At 41.4% G+C, this 21,232-nt stretch overlaps 1 protein-coding gene across 1 annotated transcript in view; it reads right to left on the bottom strand.

Moving 5' to 3' along the window:
• Positions 1–10,842: 10,842 nt before the first annotated feature.
• The window catches only part of RNF128 (ring finger protein 128), a 104,225-nt gene continuing 93,835 nt past the window's right edge, over positions 10,843–21,232 (bottom strand). Inside the window, exon 7 of the mRNA XM_089684928.1 lies at positions 10,843–19,357. Coding sequence (XP_089541054.1) covers positions 19,236–19,357 — 122 coding nt within the window. The 3' untranslated portion in view covers positions 10,843–19,235. The remainder of the gene's footprint in view (positions 19,358–21,232) is intronic.

The raw sequence follows: 21,232 nt of genomic DNA, 5'->3' as shown, positions 1-21,232 counted from the left end.
ATAGACTTCAAGGGAAACGCTGCAGAAAAGCATGTATTGAGGTTTTTGCCATGTTTTTGATGCGTTTTACATTTTAAATCTGCCTAGCAACAAGAAATATCTTAACAATGAAAAAAAATGCAAAATGCATCAAAAACCTATAAGAAACCCAGGTGCAAATAAACTGCAACGCAAACCGTGATGCAGAAACTGATCATACACAGCCTGCATAGGTTTAACCTAGCCTCAGGACCAGTTCACACTACATCCAAAACGCACAAAAAGTAGGTTATATGGTTGCAGGGGCGGACTGACTATTTGGAAACTCGGGCATTGCCCAAGGGCCCGGGGTCAGTAGGGGGGCCCCATAAGATGCCCCTGGTACCTTTTTCATAGGCTTTTTTGAGTTTGGGCAAGGACACAGGGGCCCCATGATCCCCTATCGCCCAGGGGCCCCATGAGTTGTCAGTCCGCCCCTGTATGGTTGTCAATGTCATAGTTCACATCAATGCTTGCAGTTCCAGTGCGTTCCAGATGGAGAAAAAAAAGTAGAACATGCTGCATTTTTTATGCACAGAACTGTACTGGAACGCACCAAAAATGCACCAGAACGCACATGTCCCTACTTACATTGAAGAAAAAGAGAGGGGAAAAAATGAACTGGAATGCATAAAAAATGCACTGGAACGTGCAAATACACTTCAAAAATGCACTGGAACGCGCCAAAAACTTGCATGCAATAAAGCATCCGGGACACATCTGGACTGAGTTTCTATAGTGTGAACCTTATAGAGGAATGGAGTAGGTGTGTCACATCGACTCGAGGCGTGTCACATAGACTCGGGGCGTGTCACAGATTCAGGGCGTGTCACATAAATTCGGGGAGTGTCACGTAGTGTCGGGGAGTGTCACATAGATTCAGGGCGTGTCGCATAGATTCGGGGCGTGTTGCATAGACTCGGGCAGTGTCATATAGACTCGCGCGTGTCACATATATTCAAGGTGTGTCACATTGACTCGGGGAGTGTCACATAGACTCGGGGAGTGTCACATAGGTTCGGGGCGTGTCACATAGATTCGGGGAGTGTCACATGGACTCGGGGAGTGTAACATGGACTCGGGGCGTGTCACATAGATTCGGGGCGTGTCACATAGATTCGGGGAGTGTCACATTGACTCGGGGAGTGTCACATGGACTCGGGGCGTGTCGCATAGATTCGGGGCGTGTCACATAGATTTGGGGCATGTCACATAGACTCGGGGAGTGTCACATAGATTTGCGGAGTGTCACAGACTCGGAGTGCCACATAGTTTCGGGGCGTCACATAGATTCGGGGAGTGTCACAGACATGGGGCGTGTCACATAGACTCAGGGCGTGTCACATATATTCAGGGCATGTTACATACATTTGGGGCGTGTCACATATACTCGGGGCACGTCCACGTTGTGAGAACATCTGTCTCCTATCAGTGTGTTTGTATTCACTCTTCATTACATGTCATCACTCCTCCCACTCACATCATCATTCTACAAATACCTGGCTGTGAGCGACATTCAGTTCTCCAACACGTGATATAGATCATACATCCCACCACGCTTCATCCCTTGACGTGTGTGTCATTTCGTCACATTTTGATTTTAAGGCAGAAATTTCATTTTCAGAGATTGGATGTATAAGAATTAGAGATGAGCGAATTTCTCAAAAATTCGATTCGGCTGATTCGGCGAATTCCAGTGTGAAATTCGATTCGATGCGAATTTCTTCGCTACGAAGATGACTTATAAAAAGGGTTTCTAGGCTTCAGAGAGCCTTTAAATTAGTGCAGAACACTGTACCTTTAATTTAAATGCCCTTGGAGATGAGGAAAGAGAAGGAGAAGGAGAAGGAGAAGGATGAGAAGAAGGAGAAGGAGAAGGATGAGAAGAAGGAGAAGGAGAAGGATGAGAAGAAGGAGAAGGAGAAGGATGAGAAGAAGGAGAAGGATGAGAAGGATGAGAAGAAGGAGAAGGATGAGAAGGATGAGAAGAAGGAGAAGGATGAGAAGAAGGAGAAGGATGAGAAGAAGGAGAAGGATGAGAAGAAGGAGAAGGATGAGAAGAAGGAGAAGGATGAGAAGAAGGAGAAGGATGAGAAGAAGGAGAAGGATGAGAAGAAGGAGAAGGATGAGAAGAAGGAGAAGGATGAGAAGAAGGAGAAGGATGAGAAGAAGGAGAAGGATGAGAAGAAGGAGAAGGAGAAGGATGAGAAGAAGGAGAAGGATGAGAAGAAGGAGAAGGAGAAGGATGAGAAGAAGGAGAAGGAGAAGGATGAGAAGAAGGAGAAGGAGAAGGATGAGAAGAAGGAGAAGGAGAAGGATGAGAAGAAGGAGAAGGATGAGAAGAAGGAGAAGGATGAGAAGAAGGAGAAGGATGAGAAGAAGGAGAAGGATGAGAAGAAGGAGAAGGAGAAGGAGAAGCAGAAGGAGAAGGATGAGAAGAAGGAAAAGGAGAAGAATGAGAAGATGGAGAAGGAGAAGGATGAGAAGAAGGAGAAGGATAAGGATGAGAAGAAGGAGAAGGATGAGAAGATGGAGAAGGAGAAGGATGAGAAGAAGGAGAAGGAGAAGGATGAGAAGAAGGAGAAGGAGAAGGATGAGAAGAAGGAGAAGGATGAGAAGAAGGAGAAGGAGAAGGATGAGAAGAAGGAGAAGGAGAAGGATGAGAAGAAGGAGAAGGAGAAGGATGAGAAGAAGGAGAAGGAGAAGGATGAGAAGAAGGAGAAGGATGAGGAGAAGGAGAAGGATGAGAAGAAGGAGAAGGATGAGAAGAAGGAGAAGGATGAGAAGAAGGATGAGAAGAAGGATGAGAAGAAGGAGAAGGATGAGAAGAAGGACAGTTCTGTGACAGTTTCTGTCTATTTCTGACAGTTCTGGGACATTCACTCCATACAGCTGTTTCAACCGCTGTATGGAGGGAATGTCATGGAACTGTCAGAAATAGACTATTAATGACAGTTCTGGGACTGTCCTTCCATACAGCGGTTGAAACATTGTATGTATTTGTTTCCATAAATGGATCCATTTATGGAAACAAATACATACAATGTTTCAACCGCTGTATGGAAGGACAGTCCCAGAACTGTCATTAATAGTCTATTTCTGACAGTTCTATGACATTCCCTCCATACAGCGGTTGAAACAGCTGTATGGAGTGAATGTCCCAGAACTGTCGGAAATAGACTATTTATGACAGTTCTGGGACTGTCCTTCCATACAGCGGTTGAAACATTGTATCTATTTTTTTCCATAAATGACATTCTGCAAATACACTTAGAGGAGCGCTGCAGATACACTTTTTGCCGGCTTGGAATTAATCTTATTTTCATCCTACTTCTTCTTCTTCATCCTCATCCTCATAAGAAGAAAAAGAAGAAGTAGGATGAAAATAAGAATAATTCCAAGCCGGCAAAAAGTGTATCTGCAGCGCTCCTCTAAGTGTATCTGCAGAATGTCATTTATGGAAAAAAATAGATACAATGTTTCAACCGCTGTATGGAGTGAATGTCCCAGAACTGTCATAAATAGTCTATTTCTGACAGTTCTGGGACATTCACTCCATACAGCTGTTTCAACCGCTGTATGGAGGGAATGTCATAGAACTGTCAGAAATAGACTATTTATGACAGTTCTGGGACTGTCCTTCCATACAGCGGTTGAAACATTGTATGTATTTGTTTCCATAAATGGATCCATTTATGGAAACAAATACATACAATGTTTCAACCGCTGTATGGAAGGACAGTCCCAGAACTGTCATTAATAGTCTATTTCTGACAGTTCCATGACATTCCCTCCATACAGCGGTTTCCGGCAAAAAGTGTATGTGCAGAGTTCCTCTATTCTGCAGATACACTTAGAGGAGCTCTGCAGATACACTTAGAGGAGCTCTGCACATACACTTTTTGCCGGCTTGGAATTATTCTTATTTTCATCCTACTTCTTCTTCTTCTTCTTCTTCTTCTTCATCCTCATCCTCATCCTCTTCTTCTTCTTCTGAGGATGAGGATGAGGATGAAGAAGAAGAAGAAGAAGAAGTAGGATGAAAATAAGATTAATTCCAAGCCGGCAAAAAGTGTATGTGCAGAGCTCCTCTAAGTGTATCTGCAGAATAGAGGAACTCTGCACATACACTTTTTGCCGGCTTGCAATTATTCTTATTTTCATCCTACTTCTTCTTCTTCTTCTTCATCCTCTTCTTCTTCTTCTGAGGATGAGGATAAAGAAGAAGAAGAAGAAGTAGAATGAAAATAAGATTAATTCCAAACAGGCAAAAAGTGTATGTGCAGAGCTCCTCTAAGTGTATCTGCAGAATAGAGGAACTCTGCACATACACTTTTTGCCGGCTTGGAATTATTCTTATTTTCATCCTACTGCTTCTTCTTCTTCTTCATCCTCATCCTCATCCTCAGAAGAAGAGGATGAGGATGAGGATGAAGAAGAAGAAGAAGAAGTAGGATGAAAAGAAGAATAATTCCAAGCCGGCAAAAAGTGTATGTGCAGAGTTCCTCTATTTCTGACAGTTCTCTCACAGCTTCTTCACATGTACAGCGGTTGAAACATCTGTATCCTAAATGGAAACTAATAGATACAAATTGTATCTATTAGTTTCCATTTAGGATACAGATGTTTCAACCGCTGTACATGTGAAGAAGCTGTGAGAGAACTGTCAGAAATAGAGGAACTCTGCACATACACTTTTTGCCGGCTTGGAATTATTCTTCTTTTCATCCTACTTCTTCTTCTTCTTCTTCATCCTCATCCTCATCCTCTTCTTCTGAGGATGAAGATGAAGAAGAAGAAGAAGTAGGATGAAAAGAAGAATAATTCCAAGCCGGCAAAAAGTGTATGTGCAGAGTTCCTCTATTTCTGACAGTTCTCTCACAGCTTCTTCACATGAACAGTGGTTGAAACATCTGTATCCTAAATGTAAACTAATAGATACAATGTTTCAACCGCTAAACATGTGTTCCTTCTGTCAGAGAACTGTCAGAAATAGCGGAGCTCACTGCAGGGACACTTTTGCCGGCTGATCGGGAAATGTTCGATTCGCGCACCCGAAGTAGGCAAAATTTCGGTTTCGCCGCGAATCGAATATTTCCTGAAATTCGACTCGAATTCCGGTTCGCCTGGTTCGATTCGCTCATCTCTAATAAGAATCTCTAAATGAATACAGAAACAAATGGCAACAAATCCAAAAATAGAAATAACGCAACCAACAGATGCATTTGTTTCTTTCAGATGACGTCACATGATGCGATAGTAGCCCAGGTCCACAGCGGAAACAAATTCCATGTTCTAATTCGTTTGATAATTTGGATAATGAATGGATGTGAATTTCATTCATTTGGATGCACATGACTCCAGTAGATATTGTCCAGAAAGCTCATGCCATTCCTCTTGGTGGGTTGGACTAGCGTCCGAAAATATAAAATCCTTCTGATTTGAGAATACACTGCTCAAAAAATGAAAGGAATACTTTGAAAACACATATCTCAATGGGAACAAATCTCATGCTGGATATCTATACTGATATAGACTGGGTATTGTGTTAGGAACATAAGGATGCCCCATCGTTTGATGGAAATGAAAATGATCAACCTGCAGAAGATGGAATTCAAAGACACCCCTAAAATCACAGTGAAAGAATGATGCAGCAGGCTAGTCCATTTTGCTGAAATTTCATTGCAGCAACTCAAAATGGTACTCAGTAGTTTGTATGGCCCCCACGTACTTGTATGCATGGCTGACATCGGGGCATGCTCCTAATGAGACGATGGATGTGTGTCCTGGGGTATTTCCTCCCAGATCTGGACCAGGGCATCACTGAGCTCCTGGACAGTCTGAGGTGCAACCTTGTGGAGTCGGATGGAATGAAACATGATATCCCAGAGGTGTTCTATTGGATTTAGGTTAGGCGAGCGTGGGGGCCATTCACTGGTATCAATTCCTTCATCCTCCAGGAACTGCCTGCATACTCTCACCACATGAGGTAAGGCATTGTCATGCACCAGGAGGATCCCAGGACCCACTGCACCAGCGTAGGGTCTGACAATGGGTCCAAGGATTTCATCCTGATAACTAATGGCTGTCAGGGTGCCATTGTCTAGCCCAGCAATGGGCAAACTACGGCCCGCGGGCCGTATACGGCCCGCGGGCCGTATACGGCCCGGCGGACCTTTTAATCCGGCCTGCGGAGCTAGGCTCCCGCAAGGCCAGTGGTCGGCAAGCCGCGGCTCTTTACAAATTTAGATGCGGCTCTCCTGTGTGCCGGGCGCCCGCTCCCCTCCCTCCTCTCCCCTCCTCTCCTCTCGGATGGCCGCCCCCCCTCTCGGATGGCCGCCCCCCTCCCTCCTCTCGGACGTCAGGACTCTGCAGCTGTCAGGATGTAGGCGGGGCAGCCAGGATGTAGGCGGGGCAGCGTGACAAACTCCTCTCACAGTCCTCCCTGAAGACCAGAACGGCGCGGGAATACGAGAGGAACGCGCGGACCAAAGGTAAGTGAATTGACACAGGGGGGGGACTTACTATATGGGGGACTTACTATATGGGGGATGAATTACTATAGGGGGGACTTACTATATGGGGAATGAATTACTATATGGGGGACTTACTATATGGGGAATTAATTACTATATGGAGGACTTACTATATGGGGAATGAATTACTATATGGGGGACTTACTATATGGGGAATGAATTACTATATGGAGGACTTACTATATGGGGGATGAATTACTATATGGGGGACTTACTATATGGGGAATTAATTACTATATGGAGGACTTACTATATGGGGAATGAATTACTATATGGGGGACTTACTATATGGGGAATTAATTACTATATGGAGGACTTACTATATGGGGAATGAATTACTATATGGGGGACTTACTATATGGGGAATGAATTACTATATGGAGGACTTACTATATGGGGAATGAATTACTATATGGGGGACTTACTATATGGGGAATGAATTACTATATGGAGGACTTACTATATGGGGAATGAATTACTATATGGAGGACTTACTATATGGGGGATGAATTACTATATGGGGGATGAATTAATATGGGGGATGAATTAATATGGGGGATGAATTACTATATGGGGGATGAATTACTATGGGGGATGAATTACTATGGGGGATGAATTACTATAGGGGGGATGAATTACTATGGGGGACGAATTACTATATGGGGGACGAATTACTATATGGGGGACGAATTACTATATGGGGGATGAATTACTATATGGGGGATTAATTACTATGGGGGATTAATTACTATGCTTACTATGGGGGAATATTACTATACTTACTATGGATGACACATACACATCATTCATCTACTCTTGGTCCGGCCCCCGGGTCCAATATATGAACCCATTGCGGCCCTCAAGTCAAAAAGTTTGCCCACCCCTGGTCTAGCCTGTAGAGGTCTGTGCATCCCTCCATGGATATACCTCCCCAAACCATCACTGACCCACCACCATAAAGGTCATGATGAATGATGTTATAGGCAGCATTAATTTTGTAGGGCTCTGGCAGTGTTCATCCTGTTCCTCATTGCACAAAGGAGTAGATACCGGTCCTGCTGATGGGTTAAGGACCTTTTATGACCCTGTCCAACTCTCCTAGAGTAACTGCCTGTCTCCTGGAATCTCCTCCATGCTCTTGAGACTGTGCTGGGAGACACAGCAAACCTTCTGGCAATGGCACGTATTGATGTGCCATCCTGCAGGAGTTAGACTGCCTGTGTAACCTCTGTAGGGTCCAGGTATTGCCTCGTGCTACCAGTAGTGGCATTGACCCTAGCCAAATGCAAAACTAGTGAAAAACAGTCACAAAAAAAAGTGTAGTGTGAAAAAAGACAGGAGACATTCTTTGACAAGTCCTTTATTAAAAGAAAAAATAATGTCCCCCGAAGTAGATCCAACGTCAATCACGATGCCCACCGCTGCCGAAAAAAAAGAAAACCAGGTCTTCTCCCGAAACTGGCTCCCGGCCATCTGACTGCTCTGCTGGCTTGACGGTTTGAGGCGGAGCCTTTTTTTCTTCCAGATTCCAATAAGCCGCCCACCCACAGACCCCCACAACCACCAGCCAAGGTTGTGAGGAAGAGGCCCTTGTTCCCATCAACATGGCGACAAGGTGCTTTGGGGGGGGATACCCTCTGACCCAAAGCACCCCCCCATGTTGAGGGCACGTGGCCTGGTATGGTTCATGAGGGGGGCGCTTGCTCATCCCCCCATCCCCATTCCTGACCTGCTGGGCTGCATGCTCAGATAAGGGTCTGGTATGGATTTTAAGGGGACCCCCCCATGCCAAAATAAAAAAAAAAATTGCCTGGGGGTTCCCCTCAAAATCCATACCAGACCCAAAGGGCTGAATATGGATGGAGGGGGGACCCCACGCTGTTTCTTAAATTTTTGCTTTAATTGCTGGCAATTCTTTCACATGCAGCTGTCAGTGGGGAACCCTGCTGACAGCTGAAACATGACCTCTGCATTGGTTTTCACTACTAAAATACTGCATACTACATGTGGTATTTTAGTAGTGTTTTTTTGGTGAATTCAAACTTTTTTTTTTTAAATGCTATGCACAGGGGCGGATTGACAACTCATGGGGCCCCCGGCCAATAGGGGATCATGGGGCCCTTGTGTCCTTGCCCAAACTCAAAAAAGCCTATGAAAAAGGTATCAGGGGTATCTCATGGGGCCCCCTACTGACCCCGGGCCCTCAGGCAGTGCCCGAGTTTCCAAATGGTCAGTCCGTCCCTGGCTATGCAGTATCCTACCACATACTCGGATGCGGTAAGATTCAGCTTAGTGAACTGTGCCCAGTGAGCCTCCCACTACGGCCCCGGGCCTTTGGGCACTGCCCAAATGGTCAGTTTGCCCCTGGTAGGGACTTAGGAAAAAGGACTGTTCTTTTGCTAGACTTTGAACACTTTACTAAATAAAGTGCAAAATGGTACAAACTTTGCCTCTTGCCTGGTCTGAAGTAATTTAAAGGAGTGTAATGCAAGTAATCCGCACATTGCTACAATATTGGGTCACTAATATATAGGGGTGTGAAGAGTCTGCATGTTAAGAATCATCCTGGTGCAAGGTATACATGTGGTTTCCATGAGCAATGGAGGTGCAGTCAGCAAGGAGCCTGTCCAAAATGTGTACCTTTTATAGTTGGAACAGCTTCTAGCCACGAGGGAGATGTAGGTATTCCCTGTGCCGCTTTCGGTTTCCCCTAGCAATCAGAGTGGAACTGCCTTGCAGAGGTATAGAAGCTCAATTGTCAATGTCAAGTGCATGATGGAGTCCATGCTATTTTCTCAGCAGGGTTTCATGCTGCTACCAGGACTGATAGTGAAAAATGCTGGACAGCTGGCTGTGGTCAGTGGTCAATGGTCAGCACAGCCCACCTAATTGCAAGCTGCAGTGGGAAGGCATACATTTACACGGGGACCCGAGAGCAACTGGAGGACAGTTGTTGTGCACGTGTACATGGTGTACATTCATCTCTAAGAGTAGTGGTCCACCTTAAGGTTAAGCTCCAAGTATTCCCCCACGGTGACCTCAGCCCTGTCCCAGGGCATTGATGAAATAGCACAAGAGTAACCGTACCCCATGTGTGAAATAGAGTGACCCTATCTCAGGTGTCCAACGTAGCCCAGAAGAACCCACCCTGGGGTAGGCCTCTTATATGACCCACAAATGGTGCCCAATGAGGAGGGGAACATGGAGGAGATAAAAATCACATGTCCTACACCTGGGGTCATTGCAGGTTTACTTTAGATCAGGGGTGTCCAAGCTTTTGACTTTCCTGGGCCACACTGGAAGAAGAGGAATTGTCTTGGGCCACACATAATATACACTAACAATAAGGATAGCTAATGAGCAGAAAAAGCTGGGCAGATCACAAGTTACTGATCACTGATATAGATAATGTACCGATCTGAGTAATGAAACTTTTTTTTTTTTGTAATATTTTTTATTAAAACTAAAAGAGGGCAACATAAAACTAGTGCGATATTTGACACTGTTTTTGATAAACACATCAGTATCTAGTTTGATGGATGGAGTAGCAATTCTGAATAAATTTGCAAGGTGCTAGTCAGATATTTTGGTTCTAATTTTGCCCTTCATGTGCTTCATACTTGAAAATAGTTGCTCACAAATATAGGTGCTGCCAAAAACCGATAAAGCGCGATTGTCAAGAGTGGGATGATTATCTTCGGGAAGAGAAAACTTATAAAAGTTCAGTAAAGAGGCACATGTGTTTGCCAAGGGTTACAAAAAAAAAAATTCAACATTTTTAAGTAAATTTACAGTTTTGTGTTGGGCAGCATTCATAGCTGTCTTGGGCTGCAGGTTGGGCACCCCTGCTGTAGATCGTTGTGCATTGATATTAGTTACAGACCCATCAACTTTTATTGTTCCAAAGCCAGGGTGGAAATCCTCCCCAAATCATACAAGCTGTGGATGCTTTTGATAAAGACCTATGAAGGTCTACAGAGATGTTTGTTTTCTGTTTGGACTGATGAATGTTTGTCTGGCTAATGGCTGTGTGTCAGCTAGGACTCATTTTATGGCAGATCATTATTGCTTTCCTCTGTGACATAGCCAGGTTGGTTTCCTTTAGAAGCCAGATCATTCATGCAAGGTTGGCTGCTACCAAGTGTCTGTAGGTATAGAGCAATCAGAAAATTATTTTCACAGAAATGGCCTGTTTCCTACAGTTATAACGGGATTCTGTTGTGTAGCCATTTTGGTTCCAAGTAATAGCAGGTTCTCTGTGGATCATCAATTACTGGACACAACATCATTAGTTTAATACATTTATTTACACAATTTATTACAATTTATGAAATCTATTTACAGTATTTTAACATTTCCCAGATACAGTTTTGCTGGATTAGAAAAAGAACAGTTCAATATAACAGTATATGCCTTTGTGCAGCACACAGCAGCTTTGTTCCAGCCATATGACCAGGTTTGATCTCACAGATACCGTTGATCCTTTTTCTGAGGTCTCATAACAGCACAGCTCTTATAGAATAGAATAATGCTGTCTGCAACAAAAATTTTACAGCCCAATAGTAATCTCCAGAAAAAGGAACAGTGCCATTAAGGATTCCAAAAGTAATAAAGTGGTTGTAAACCCTTACATTTAGCCAGTGAAGGGACTATTAGGTGATACACAGAGATGAAACAAATCTTCCTATATAAAGGTGTACCTGTCTATCTGCATCTGTTCAAAGTGCTAAATTTATAGAGAGTTCAGAAAAAAGGGAGCAGAGAGCTGAAGTTACACTCTGCAGAGCTCAGTGAGGAGAGCTCTGAGAGCTGATTGGAGGAAAGAGACACTCCCTCCACACACACAACTCATAGGAAGAGAGCTGAGGCTGTCAATCAGCTGGAGGTCCCTCCCTGTCACTATATTTCTCTTGGTGTCAGAAGTGATTCATGCGGATAGCAGAGGAACAAAGCAGCAGACAGAAATCACACTTAGTGCACTTAACTGAGACAAGTACACATTATAGAGGGATATGCTTTGTTCATATTTCATGTCTGAGTTTTGCAACCACTTTAAGACTCTAAAGGCTCAGTTGTTTTAAATGTTGAAATAATCTGTTACTGTTTCTCAAATTCCTGTGGCTGGCCAGCAGCTGTAGATCTAGACAGCTGTGTAGAGTGGAAATCTCACTCCAGAGGTCTGACATACTCCCCCCCCAATTAATCAGTATGTAAACCCAACATTTCATATTCCTGATATGTGCCTGCTGCACCATGTACTTGTATGAAGAGTATGCTGTTCTTTGTATTGCTTCCTTTGTGTGAAATCCCTGGTGTTCCTGTCAGTCCTCCTGCTTTTCTGTTAAAAACAGCATAGTCAATTCTCTAACTATGCTGGGAACTCAGCCTGCCCTCCTCTAATGATCAGATTTATCCTGATACCCAGTTCCCCCCCCCCCCCCCCCACAGTACACACATTCACTGGGAAGATCAGTGTGCGGTTGTTTCTCCTTCCCTAGCTCTTGCAGTTGAGAACAAAGAAAATGTATGTATATATATATATATATATATATATATATATATATATATATATATATATACATATATACACATACATATATACTTTTTAATTATGAGACTTTGACTAATATGAGATTTGCAGATTGGAGAGCTCTAACTCTGACAGCAGAGGGGAGTTCTGACCACTGCAGCCAAACTCACATATAGTACATTAGTCCAACTCTAAAGCTGTTCATTCCAATTATTTTCAGAGCACTGAATTACATGGTTAATTTCTTTCGCTAGGGGCACAGTTAGGCTTTATGGTTTTTTTTTCTTTAAAGGATGCTGCTGGAAGAGATATCTGTGTGCCACGCATGTGCATATACCCTCGACACATTTCATTTATACATTTTTATTCACAATTAAATATGAGGTTACTGCTTTATAAAGAACACAGATAAAGTGCTTCTTTTTTTACATTATACAAAAGGAAAGGAACTTTGAGAACATTAAGATTTGGTAAAGTAAACCTGGAAGAAGTGAAAATCAAGTAAAAAACATTCTACATAACAGTCACCTTCTGGTACTATGTTATACCCATTTATACTTGTCTATTTTATAAAAATCCATTTCTCTCCTACGTGCCACATTGAAAAGTGTTAAAGGGGGATAATAAGAGCCCATTGATTCCTATGTTTGTACAATACAATATGCAACTACCCTAATTCGGTGTGAATAGGCCTTTAAGTCTTGCAATAATGTTAGAAATTACCTTAAGGCTCTGTTCACAATAAGGCATTTTTTTAGTGCTTTTTGCAGAAACGTATTACAGTCCATGTAACATGGTTTTGCTATGGAACATATTCACATCTATGCTTTTTTGAGCTGCTGCGTTTTTGGAAGGGTTCAGGGACATTTTTAAAAGCAAAAAGCAGTGTTTTTACTACAATAGAGTTCAATAAAGAAGCTCCTGAAATGCATAGTAGTGCATTTTTGCTGTGATTTGCAGTTTTATTCTGCTCAGCAACAAAAAAATTCCACTTCAAGAAAAAAATTAAAAAGCTGAACAAAATGCAAAACGCTGTAAAAATGTGTGTAGAAGAATGCAAAACAAACTGCAAAAAGCACTGGAGAAAGCATAAAATCAAAATGGATATATGTGAACTAAGACTAATATGCCTCAATGTATGCCTTTAAAGTATAACTAAAGGCAAAACATTTTTTTTTTAGTTTTGCATAGAGTGGAGATGGATTAGAACCCCTGTCAGTTTTTATTGCTGTCTGTGCCGCCATTAGGGTTCTTTCACACAGGCGTTCTGTTTTTTTAGTTCAGTCACATTTTTTTCCCCCAAGAAAAAAACAGATCAGTTCACATCAGTTTTTCATCAGGTTAGGTCAGTTTACATCCGGTTTTTGTCTGTTTAAAAAAACCCAGGACGGATGAAAAATGGATATAAACCGAAGAAATATAGGGTTTTCTTCTGTTTAAAAAAATGGATGTTAATGGATGCGGACATTAACGGATATAAACAGATAATCATCCATTTACATCCGCTGGTCCATAGAAATACATGGGTGTCAGTTTTTCATCCATAAACGAACAGATGAAAAACAGACATACGGAACGCCCGTGTGAAAGGGGCCTAAAGGAGATTCACCCACTCCTTGTCCTGTTTACCATTATCATTGAAAGTGAAAGTAAAGGAAAATCATGAATTTTGGGTTGTCCCCAGAAAAGTAATAGAGGGAAAATTTTCCAATGGAGAAACTAGTTCTGGTGACCTGGGGGTCCTCAAAGGATTACTCGCACTTCCTCTTTAGCTATAGGATAGGACATGAAGGAAAATATCTGAAATGGGACACAGATGATGAAAACGAATCTGACAGGAGTTCTAACCCTCCCTTACTCTAGCTAAAATGAAAAAAAAGTTTTGGCTTTAGTTCTACTGTAAGTGTGGTGTGTTACAGTGCCATATATTGTGAATGACTCCCCATTGCACTCACATTCCAGAACATCACAATGAACATGCCGTGCATTGTGGTGTTCTGCATCTAAAAACAAACACAAAAAGGGCTCATCTGCAATTCTACCTGTATTTAGATGTCATTCATAATGAATGGGTTTCCTTAATGCAATGCATGTCAATACTTAACATGACACAGGTTACTGTACATGTGGCAACACACCGACACACCGCAATGCAGTGCAAAAGTGTGAATCCAGCCTTAAGGTACGATACGGCCCAAGAGGGTGTCTGCATTGCAGAATACGGTAACTTATTTATTTTGTACTGGTTACATATGGGGCAAAAAACAATAGCAGTAACCCATAACAGCCAGTGATCATCCTGCATTGTTCTAACTGTCCTCAACTGATCAAATATAAATGTTGAAATAGATTTTTATTTACAGCAATTGAAGATTTGTAATTTGCTTGAGTCACTGCAGTTTGCTTATCACTATTGCCTTTTGGACTTCCCTTTTAAAAACATTTAGCAATGGCTGTTTGTATTGCAACAGCAAGATATTTATTCTAAGTGCAACATCAAAATTAGAATTATACTTCACTGAATGCTATGGGCATCACTTTTGTAGGTTTTAATTTGTATACATGAACCCAAGTGTTCACACAGACCAATGATGTAGGTTAATATAGGATGTAAAATGATTTCCTTCACCTGAATAGGAAAAACCTACTTTACACCCCGGTCACATCGGTGCGATTTGCATGCCAGACAACTTGCAAATTGTAGGTCAAGTCGCACTCTATTGTCCACTCTGTTAGAGCGGTCATATCTGTGCGGTTCTGACTTGGTCGGAGCCGCACAGGATTTCTAAAGTAGTACTTGCACTACTTTTCATGTGATTTGCATAGACATCTGTGTCAGATGTCTTGCAAATCGCAAGAAAATCGGCAGGTCATCCGATTTTGAAATTGTGCGACTTCACTGTAAGCCGCACGATTTCAAATTCGGCTTTGATGTGACCGGGGGATGAATCAAAATGTGCTGGAAAGATTCAGACAAACCTGGATTATATAGTGGGGGTTGATTTACTAAAACTGGAGCGTGCAAAATCTGGTACAGCTCTGCATAGAAACCAATCAGCTTCCAGGTTTTATTGCCAAAGCCTAATTGAACAAGCTGAAGTTAGAAACTGATTGGCTGCCATGCACAGCTGAACCAGATTCTAAGTGCTCCAGTTTTACCCCTGGTTCACATATCTGCGTTCCTGCGGTCCACGTTTTGCGTGGGCACGAGAGCCCATTCATTTGAATTGACTCCTGTGCCCCGGGACATGCAGGGAAGAAGTCCCTGCACTTATTCTGAAAATGCAGCCCGCATGGGAACCTTGGTTCCCAGTACAGTTGCGATTTCCAGTGCGGGCGGTGTGCTATTAGAATTAATGGCACCCGCCCGAGGGTCCGCATTCTTCTGTGTGGGTGATGCGGCTGCATGGATTTTTGTGCGAATCTGCAGCAGCACCACTCACACATATGTGAACCTAGCCTTAGTAATTCTACCCCATTTTTGCTCCATATGAACTAAACATAAATAGGACATTTTCAACAGACTGCAAATTCCATTTACATGTTGTATTTACTTTAGGACACTGAAGAAATAAAATAGGTGGACAATTTTCTGGCATTGGTTTGGTTCTGAAATCTGGTTGTCTGTCAAGGAAAAAAACTTAAGTGACAACCTAATCACTTGAATACCTGTCACTGTGTCATCTAAGGGATAGGCCATCAGGCAGCAAAGTCTCTGATAATAAGTTGAACTTGCTCACCTTTGCTACAGTCAATCAAATGTAAATCCAGTATATGTAAATAATTTACTATAAAATCCTAACAAAAATTAGAATTACATCTCATGCACACTGGACATTTTTACAACTGCGGTTTTTGTCTTCTGGCGTTTTTTTTTTTTTTTTTTTAACAGCCAGTAAACTCCCGAGCACGTTATCCTATGTGTCCATGGACACAAGCTCTAATCAGTGTTTTTGACGGGTGTTTTCTGGCTGGAAAGAAACCCCAGAACTAGTGGGTTTCAAGAGGAGTTTTTTTTGTGTAAAAATGCTCTAAAGCTGGTATACACAGCAAACCGGTGTTTTTAAACTTTTTTTGAGGCAAAAATTTTTTTTGTGTGCTAAAAAAAAAATGCTAGAAATTGCTAACGTGGAAAAACACAGCTACACATTAATACAAAGATGCTAAAAAATGCAGAAAAATGTACGTTTTAACATAACTTTATACAGCTACCGCTTCAGGCATTTTTAAATCGCCCAGTGTGCATGAGGCCTTATAGCCAAGTACAGTAGTTCAGGAATAAAGGTGAATCAGTGTATCATTTACTACGTAGTGTTTACCAAAAGTTACAAACAATAACGTGACGGTAAAGAGAGTGAAAACAGCCCATATAAATATAAAATAAATCAAAGTACACAAGATCCATTACTTTTGGAAGTGCAGACGTTGGACAAGGTCATTGACCCTGTGGGTTAGATTTCCAATGGGTTCCTATTATCATTTTTGCGGTGTTTACATTATTACACATTACATCAACTCTATTGGATTCTATTAAGCACAACTTTTTTGGGGGTTCCAGTACAACAGCAAACGAATGTCTGTAGCCCCATTGTAAAAAGTCTTCAGCACCACATTGATATGAAAATCTACAATCATGTCAACTGGTCATAAATAAAGGTAATAATGTCTAATACAGTATTAAATAATGATGGAAAACTACAGCAAGGGCAGAAATAGTCTTCCAAATTAACACAGGATCGGATATCTCAAATCCCCAACCATTCTATACAAAAATTTTATTCTTTTAATAATTGGGAGAGTGAGCCAGCCTGTTCCTCACCAGTACAAATTATGGCAGGTAAGTTTTGCCATTGGGAGTATTGGGTATAAAATGAATGGGATGCTGCACCCACACAGAGATGCAAATATGAGAAATATATATATATATATATACACACACACACACACACATATATATACACATACATACATATATACACATACATATACATACACAGGCAAACCTCGGTTTACAAACGCCTTGGTTAATGTAATTTTCTGTTTACGAATGAAAATCCATTGAAAATAATGCATTGCACCTGGGAGATTTTTAGCGACAGCCCTGTGCCTTTATAGTGCACTTTATAAAGAGTTTTGAACAGATAAGACACTTTTTTTTTTTTTTACTTTTTTCTGATCCCCGGAATGACTTAATTGGTTTTCAATGCATTTATGAGGTTTTTTTTTGCAATATGAAGCAAGTTCCCCCAGGAGGAATTGCGCCTGGGAGGTTTATAGCACCGGTCCCGTGCATGCTGGAGTCTGTGGGTAGCACATGGCGTCGAGTGTGGAGGTGTTGGAGTAGTTTTTGCATCAAGTTTTGGAGCCATTCTGGAAATGTTTTAACATGTTTCTGTACAGTATTTATGCCTTTAAAGTGCACTTTATAAAGAGTTTTGAACAGATAAGACTTTTATTTAACTTTTTTCTGACCTCCAGGACAGATTAACTGGTTTTCAATGCATTCCTATGGGAAACCACGTTTCGGTTTATGAATTTTTCGCAATACGAAATGTCCCGGAGAATGCATTAAACACACACACACACACACACACACACACACACACACACACACACACACACACACACACAGAGAGAGAGAGAGAGAGAGAGAAAGAAAGAAAGAGGGAGGGAGAAAGAAAGAGAGAGAACGAGAGAGAGTGTTGCAGTGCATTTTGTGTTACCTTCATTCTCAGGGTGGGAGTCTTGGGGGAGATTTACAATAATTTACAATAATCTGTTGATTATTTCTACACTATAACATTGCATGCATTGAAAGAATTCTTGGATTTTTTTTTTTTCAACATGGACTAAATCCTGTGCCCATTTTTTTAAATTCAATCTCCTATACAATTTGATTTTCAAGCCTTGCTGCCCTCTACAGACTGGGAATGTCCTGAACAAACTACTAAACAGAAACAATAGAGGGTGCACCAACCTAGTGCATTATCCCACATCATTTATTAAAAATCCACATAAAATATACTCAAAAGCACAGGGGAACCTTGGGATCCTGACTTTCTACGTGTTTTAAAGGATGTACCTTCTTCATCAGAGCCAAAACATTTTCATCAAAGCCAGAGCATTTGGCTCTGATGAAGAAGTTATATCCATCGAAACGCATCAGTCAGTCAGGATCCCAAGGTCCCGCTGTGTCTTGGAGTACACAGTCATATAGACCACTGTGCTATGGATGCATATATTGATAAGCTGTTTTTATTCAAGTTTGTGAAAATATTTTATGCAAATTTTAAATAAATGTTGAGGGATAATGCACTAGGCTGGTGCGCCCTCTTTTCTTTGTGTTTTGTATTTGTCATCTAGTATACACAAATGCCTGTCTTGCCTGACTTCTCGTTTGTGGAGTTCTTTGCTAAGACAGAGGTATGAAAAAAGTACAATAATTAAGACATTTCCATTATTTTGAATCAAAATAGAAATGATTTGACACTGCATAACAGGACTGGCAACTTGTGGCTCTCCAACAGCAGTGCGGGTGCAAGTGGAACTTGGAGAGTCACAGATTACAGTACCCTGCTGTCTACCATTCACAGTATAATGAGAAGAGCAAGTTTCCTTTGTGGCAATGGTTAGCAAACTGCAGACTAATAATTTTCACTCAGTGTTGACTGATCATATCCATTAAGCTAGTACAGTCAAGAAAAGGAAAGATGATTGTCCGTTATGGTTACTGCACTTTGCTGTTTGCATTATTAAAGAGGCCTCACTGAGGAATCTACTGCTTCAGAAACTGGATTTATAAGACAAACTTTTTTTTTTATTAAATATAACTACACTTAGTGTGAATATATTAAAATACAAGTTTTCATATGATTTTTGTTTGGTCTGAGCTATACAAACCTGAGTTAAAATATGTAGGAAAACGAAAAAAAAAAATCAAAAAAAAAAATCAATGAACAAAAAAAATATATTTTATGATTTTCCAGGTCCTGCATTCTCCAAGTCTGTTACCGTGATATATACCAATAATGGAAATAAAACATTGTTTGCAAACAATTTTTTTGCTTTGCGGTTATAAAAATAATTGCTGTATGACTAAAACTATGCATTTACTTAAGGCTAGAGAAGCCAAGCTCCACATGTCCTTCAGTTTATGACTTTACATTGTTCATGTGGGAGGGGTTTTCACTTTCAAATGTTGGGTTGTCTGCATGTGGAAGAACTTCAGTTGTGATTGCTGATGAGTCGTTGCCAACGAGTTCAACATTCTCATCTGTGAAAGAAACAGAAAAGCTTGATAAGGAGACAGAAAACAGATTTTACATGGCGGGCGATAGTTATTTGCGAACAATTCTTGTTTTCTCTAAACCGTTTTATATTATGGTGCAACAAATGCTCCATCCTAGACCTGCGCACACTGGCAATTTTCATTTCGTATGCATTCGTTTATTGAAAAATTTTGTTTTGTCATATTTGTTATGTTGGACCGATTAATTTTCAGAATTTGTTTTGTATCTTTGGTATACCGAAAAATGTTGCAGTTTTTCTGGAAGATTGCTATATACACTATATTGCCAAAAGTATTGGGACACCCCACTAAATCATTGGATTCAGGTGTTCCAATCACCTCCATGACCACAGATATATAAAATCAAGTACCTAGGCATGCAGACTGCTTCTACAAACATTTGTGAAAGAATGGATCACTCTCAGGAGCTCTGTGAATTCAAACGTGGTACCGTGATAGGTTGTCACCTGTGCAATAAGTCCATCCATGAAATTTCCTTGATACTAAATATTCCATGGTCAGTTGTTAGAGGTATTATAAAAAAGTGGTAGCAATGGGAAACAGCAGCAACGCAACCACAAAGTGGTAGGCCACGTAAAATGACAGAGCGGGATCAGTGCCTGCTGAAGTGCACAGTGCGCACAAGTCACCAACTGTCTACATAGTCAATAGCTAAAGACCTCCACATTTCATGTGGCCTTCAGATTAGCACAACAGTGCATAGAGAGCTTCATGGAATGGGTTTCCATGGCCGAGCAGCTGCATTCAAGCTTTACATCATCAAGTGCAATGCAGAGAGTCAGATGCAATAATGTAACACATGCCGTCACTGGACTCTAGAGCAGTGGAGACGTATTCTCTTAAGTGATGATTGCCAGGAGAACGGTACTTGCCTGACTGCATTGTGCCAAGTGTAAAGTTTGGTAGAGGGGGGGATTATGGTGTGGGGTTATGGTGTGGGGTTGTTCTCAGGGGTTGGGCTTGGTCCCTTAGTTCCAGTGAAGGGAACTCTCAAGGAGTCAGCACACCAAGACATTTTGGACAATTTGATGCTCCCAACTTTGTGGGAAGAGTTTGGGGATGGCCTCTTCCTTTTCCAACATGTCTGCACACTTGTGCACAAAGCAAGGTCAATAAAGCCATGGATGAGCGAGTTTGGGGTGGAGGAACTTGACTGGCCTGCACAGAGTTCTGACCTCAATCCGATAGAACACCTTTGAAATGAATTAGAGCCGAGAATGCAAGCCAGGCCTTCTCGTCCAACATCAGTGCCTAATCTCACAAATGCGTTTCTGGAAAAATGGTCAAATATTCCCATAGACACCCTCCTAAACCTTGTGGATGGCCTTCCCAGAAGAGTTGAAGCTGTTATAGCTGCAAAGGGTGGGCCAACTCAATATAGAACCCTACAGACTAAGACTGGGATGCCATTAAAAGTTCATGTGTGTGTAAAAGCAGGTGTCCCAATATTTCTGGCAATATAGTTTATCAAATCATTTGTATTAGAATCAGAAAGATTTGATATTTTCAGACGCTAGTCCAACTCACCAAAAGAAATAGCTGAATGGACATTATCGACTGGCGTCACAGAAACAAATATTGGAATTACAGGAATGGGATTTTTTAAGGTGTAGTAGATATACCAAAAACAAAACTAACAGTTAAGATGATATTTCAGTAGTATTTAAAATATATAAAAATGATGCACAAACAAGAATGCAAAAATATGCTATACATAATTTGTTGATGTTGAAAATATCCTCTATATATAATTTTCAACATGTTTCGCCATCATGGCTTCTTCAGAATGTGTACATAAGTAAAGGATACTGGTAAAGATACAAAAAAATAAAATAAATG

Source organism: Staurois parvus, unplaced genomic scaffold (assembly GCF_062004578.1).
Source record: "Staurois parvus isolate SC_StPar_1 unplaced genomic scaffold, SC_StPar_1.0 ptg000361l, whole genome shotgun sequence".
Lineage (NCBI taxonomy): Eukaryota > Metazoa > Chordata > Amphibia > Anura > Ranidae > Staurois > Staurois parvus.
The sequence above is the reverse complement of the archived record's forward strand: the minus strand, read 5'-3'. Positions and strand labels throughout refer to the sequence as shown.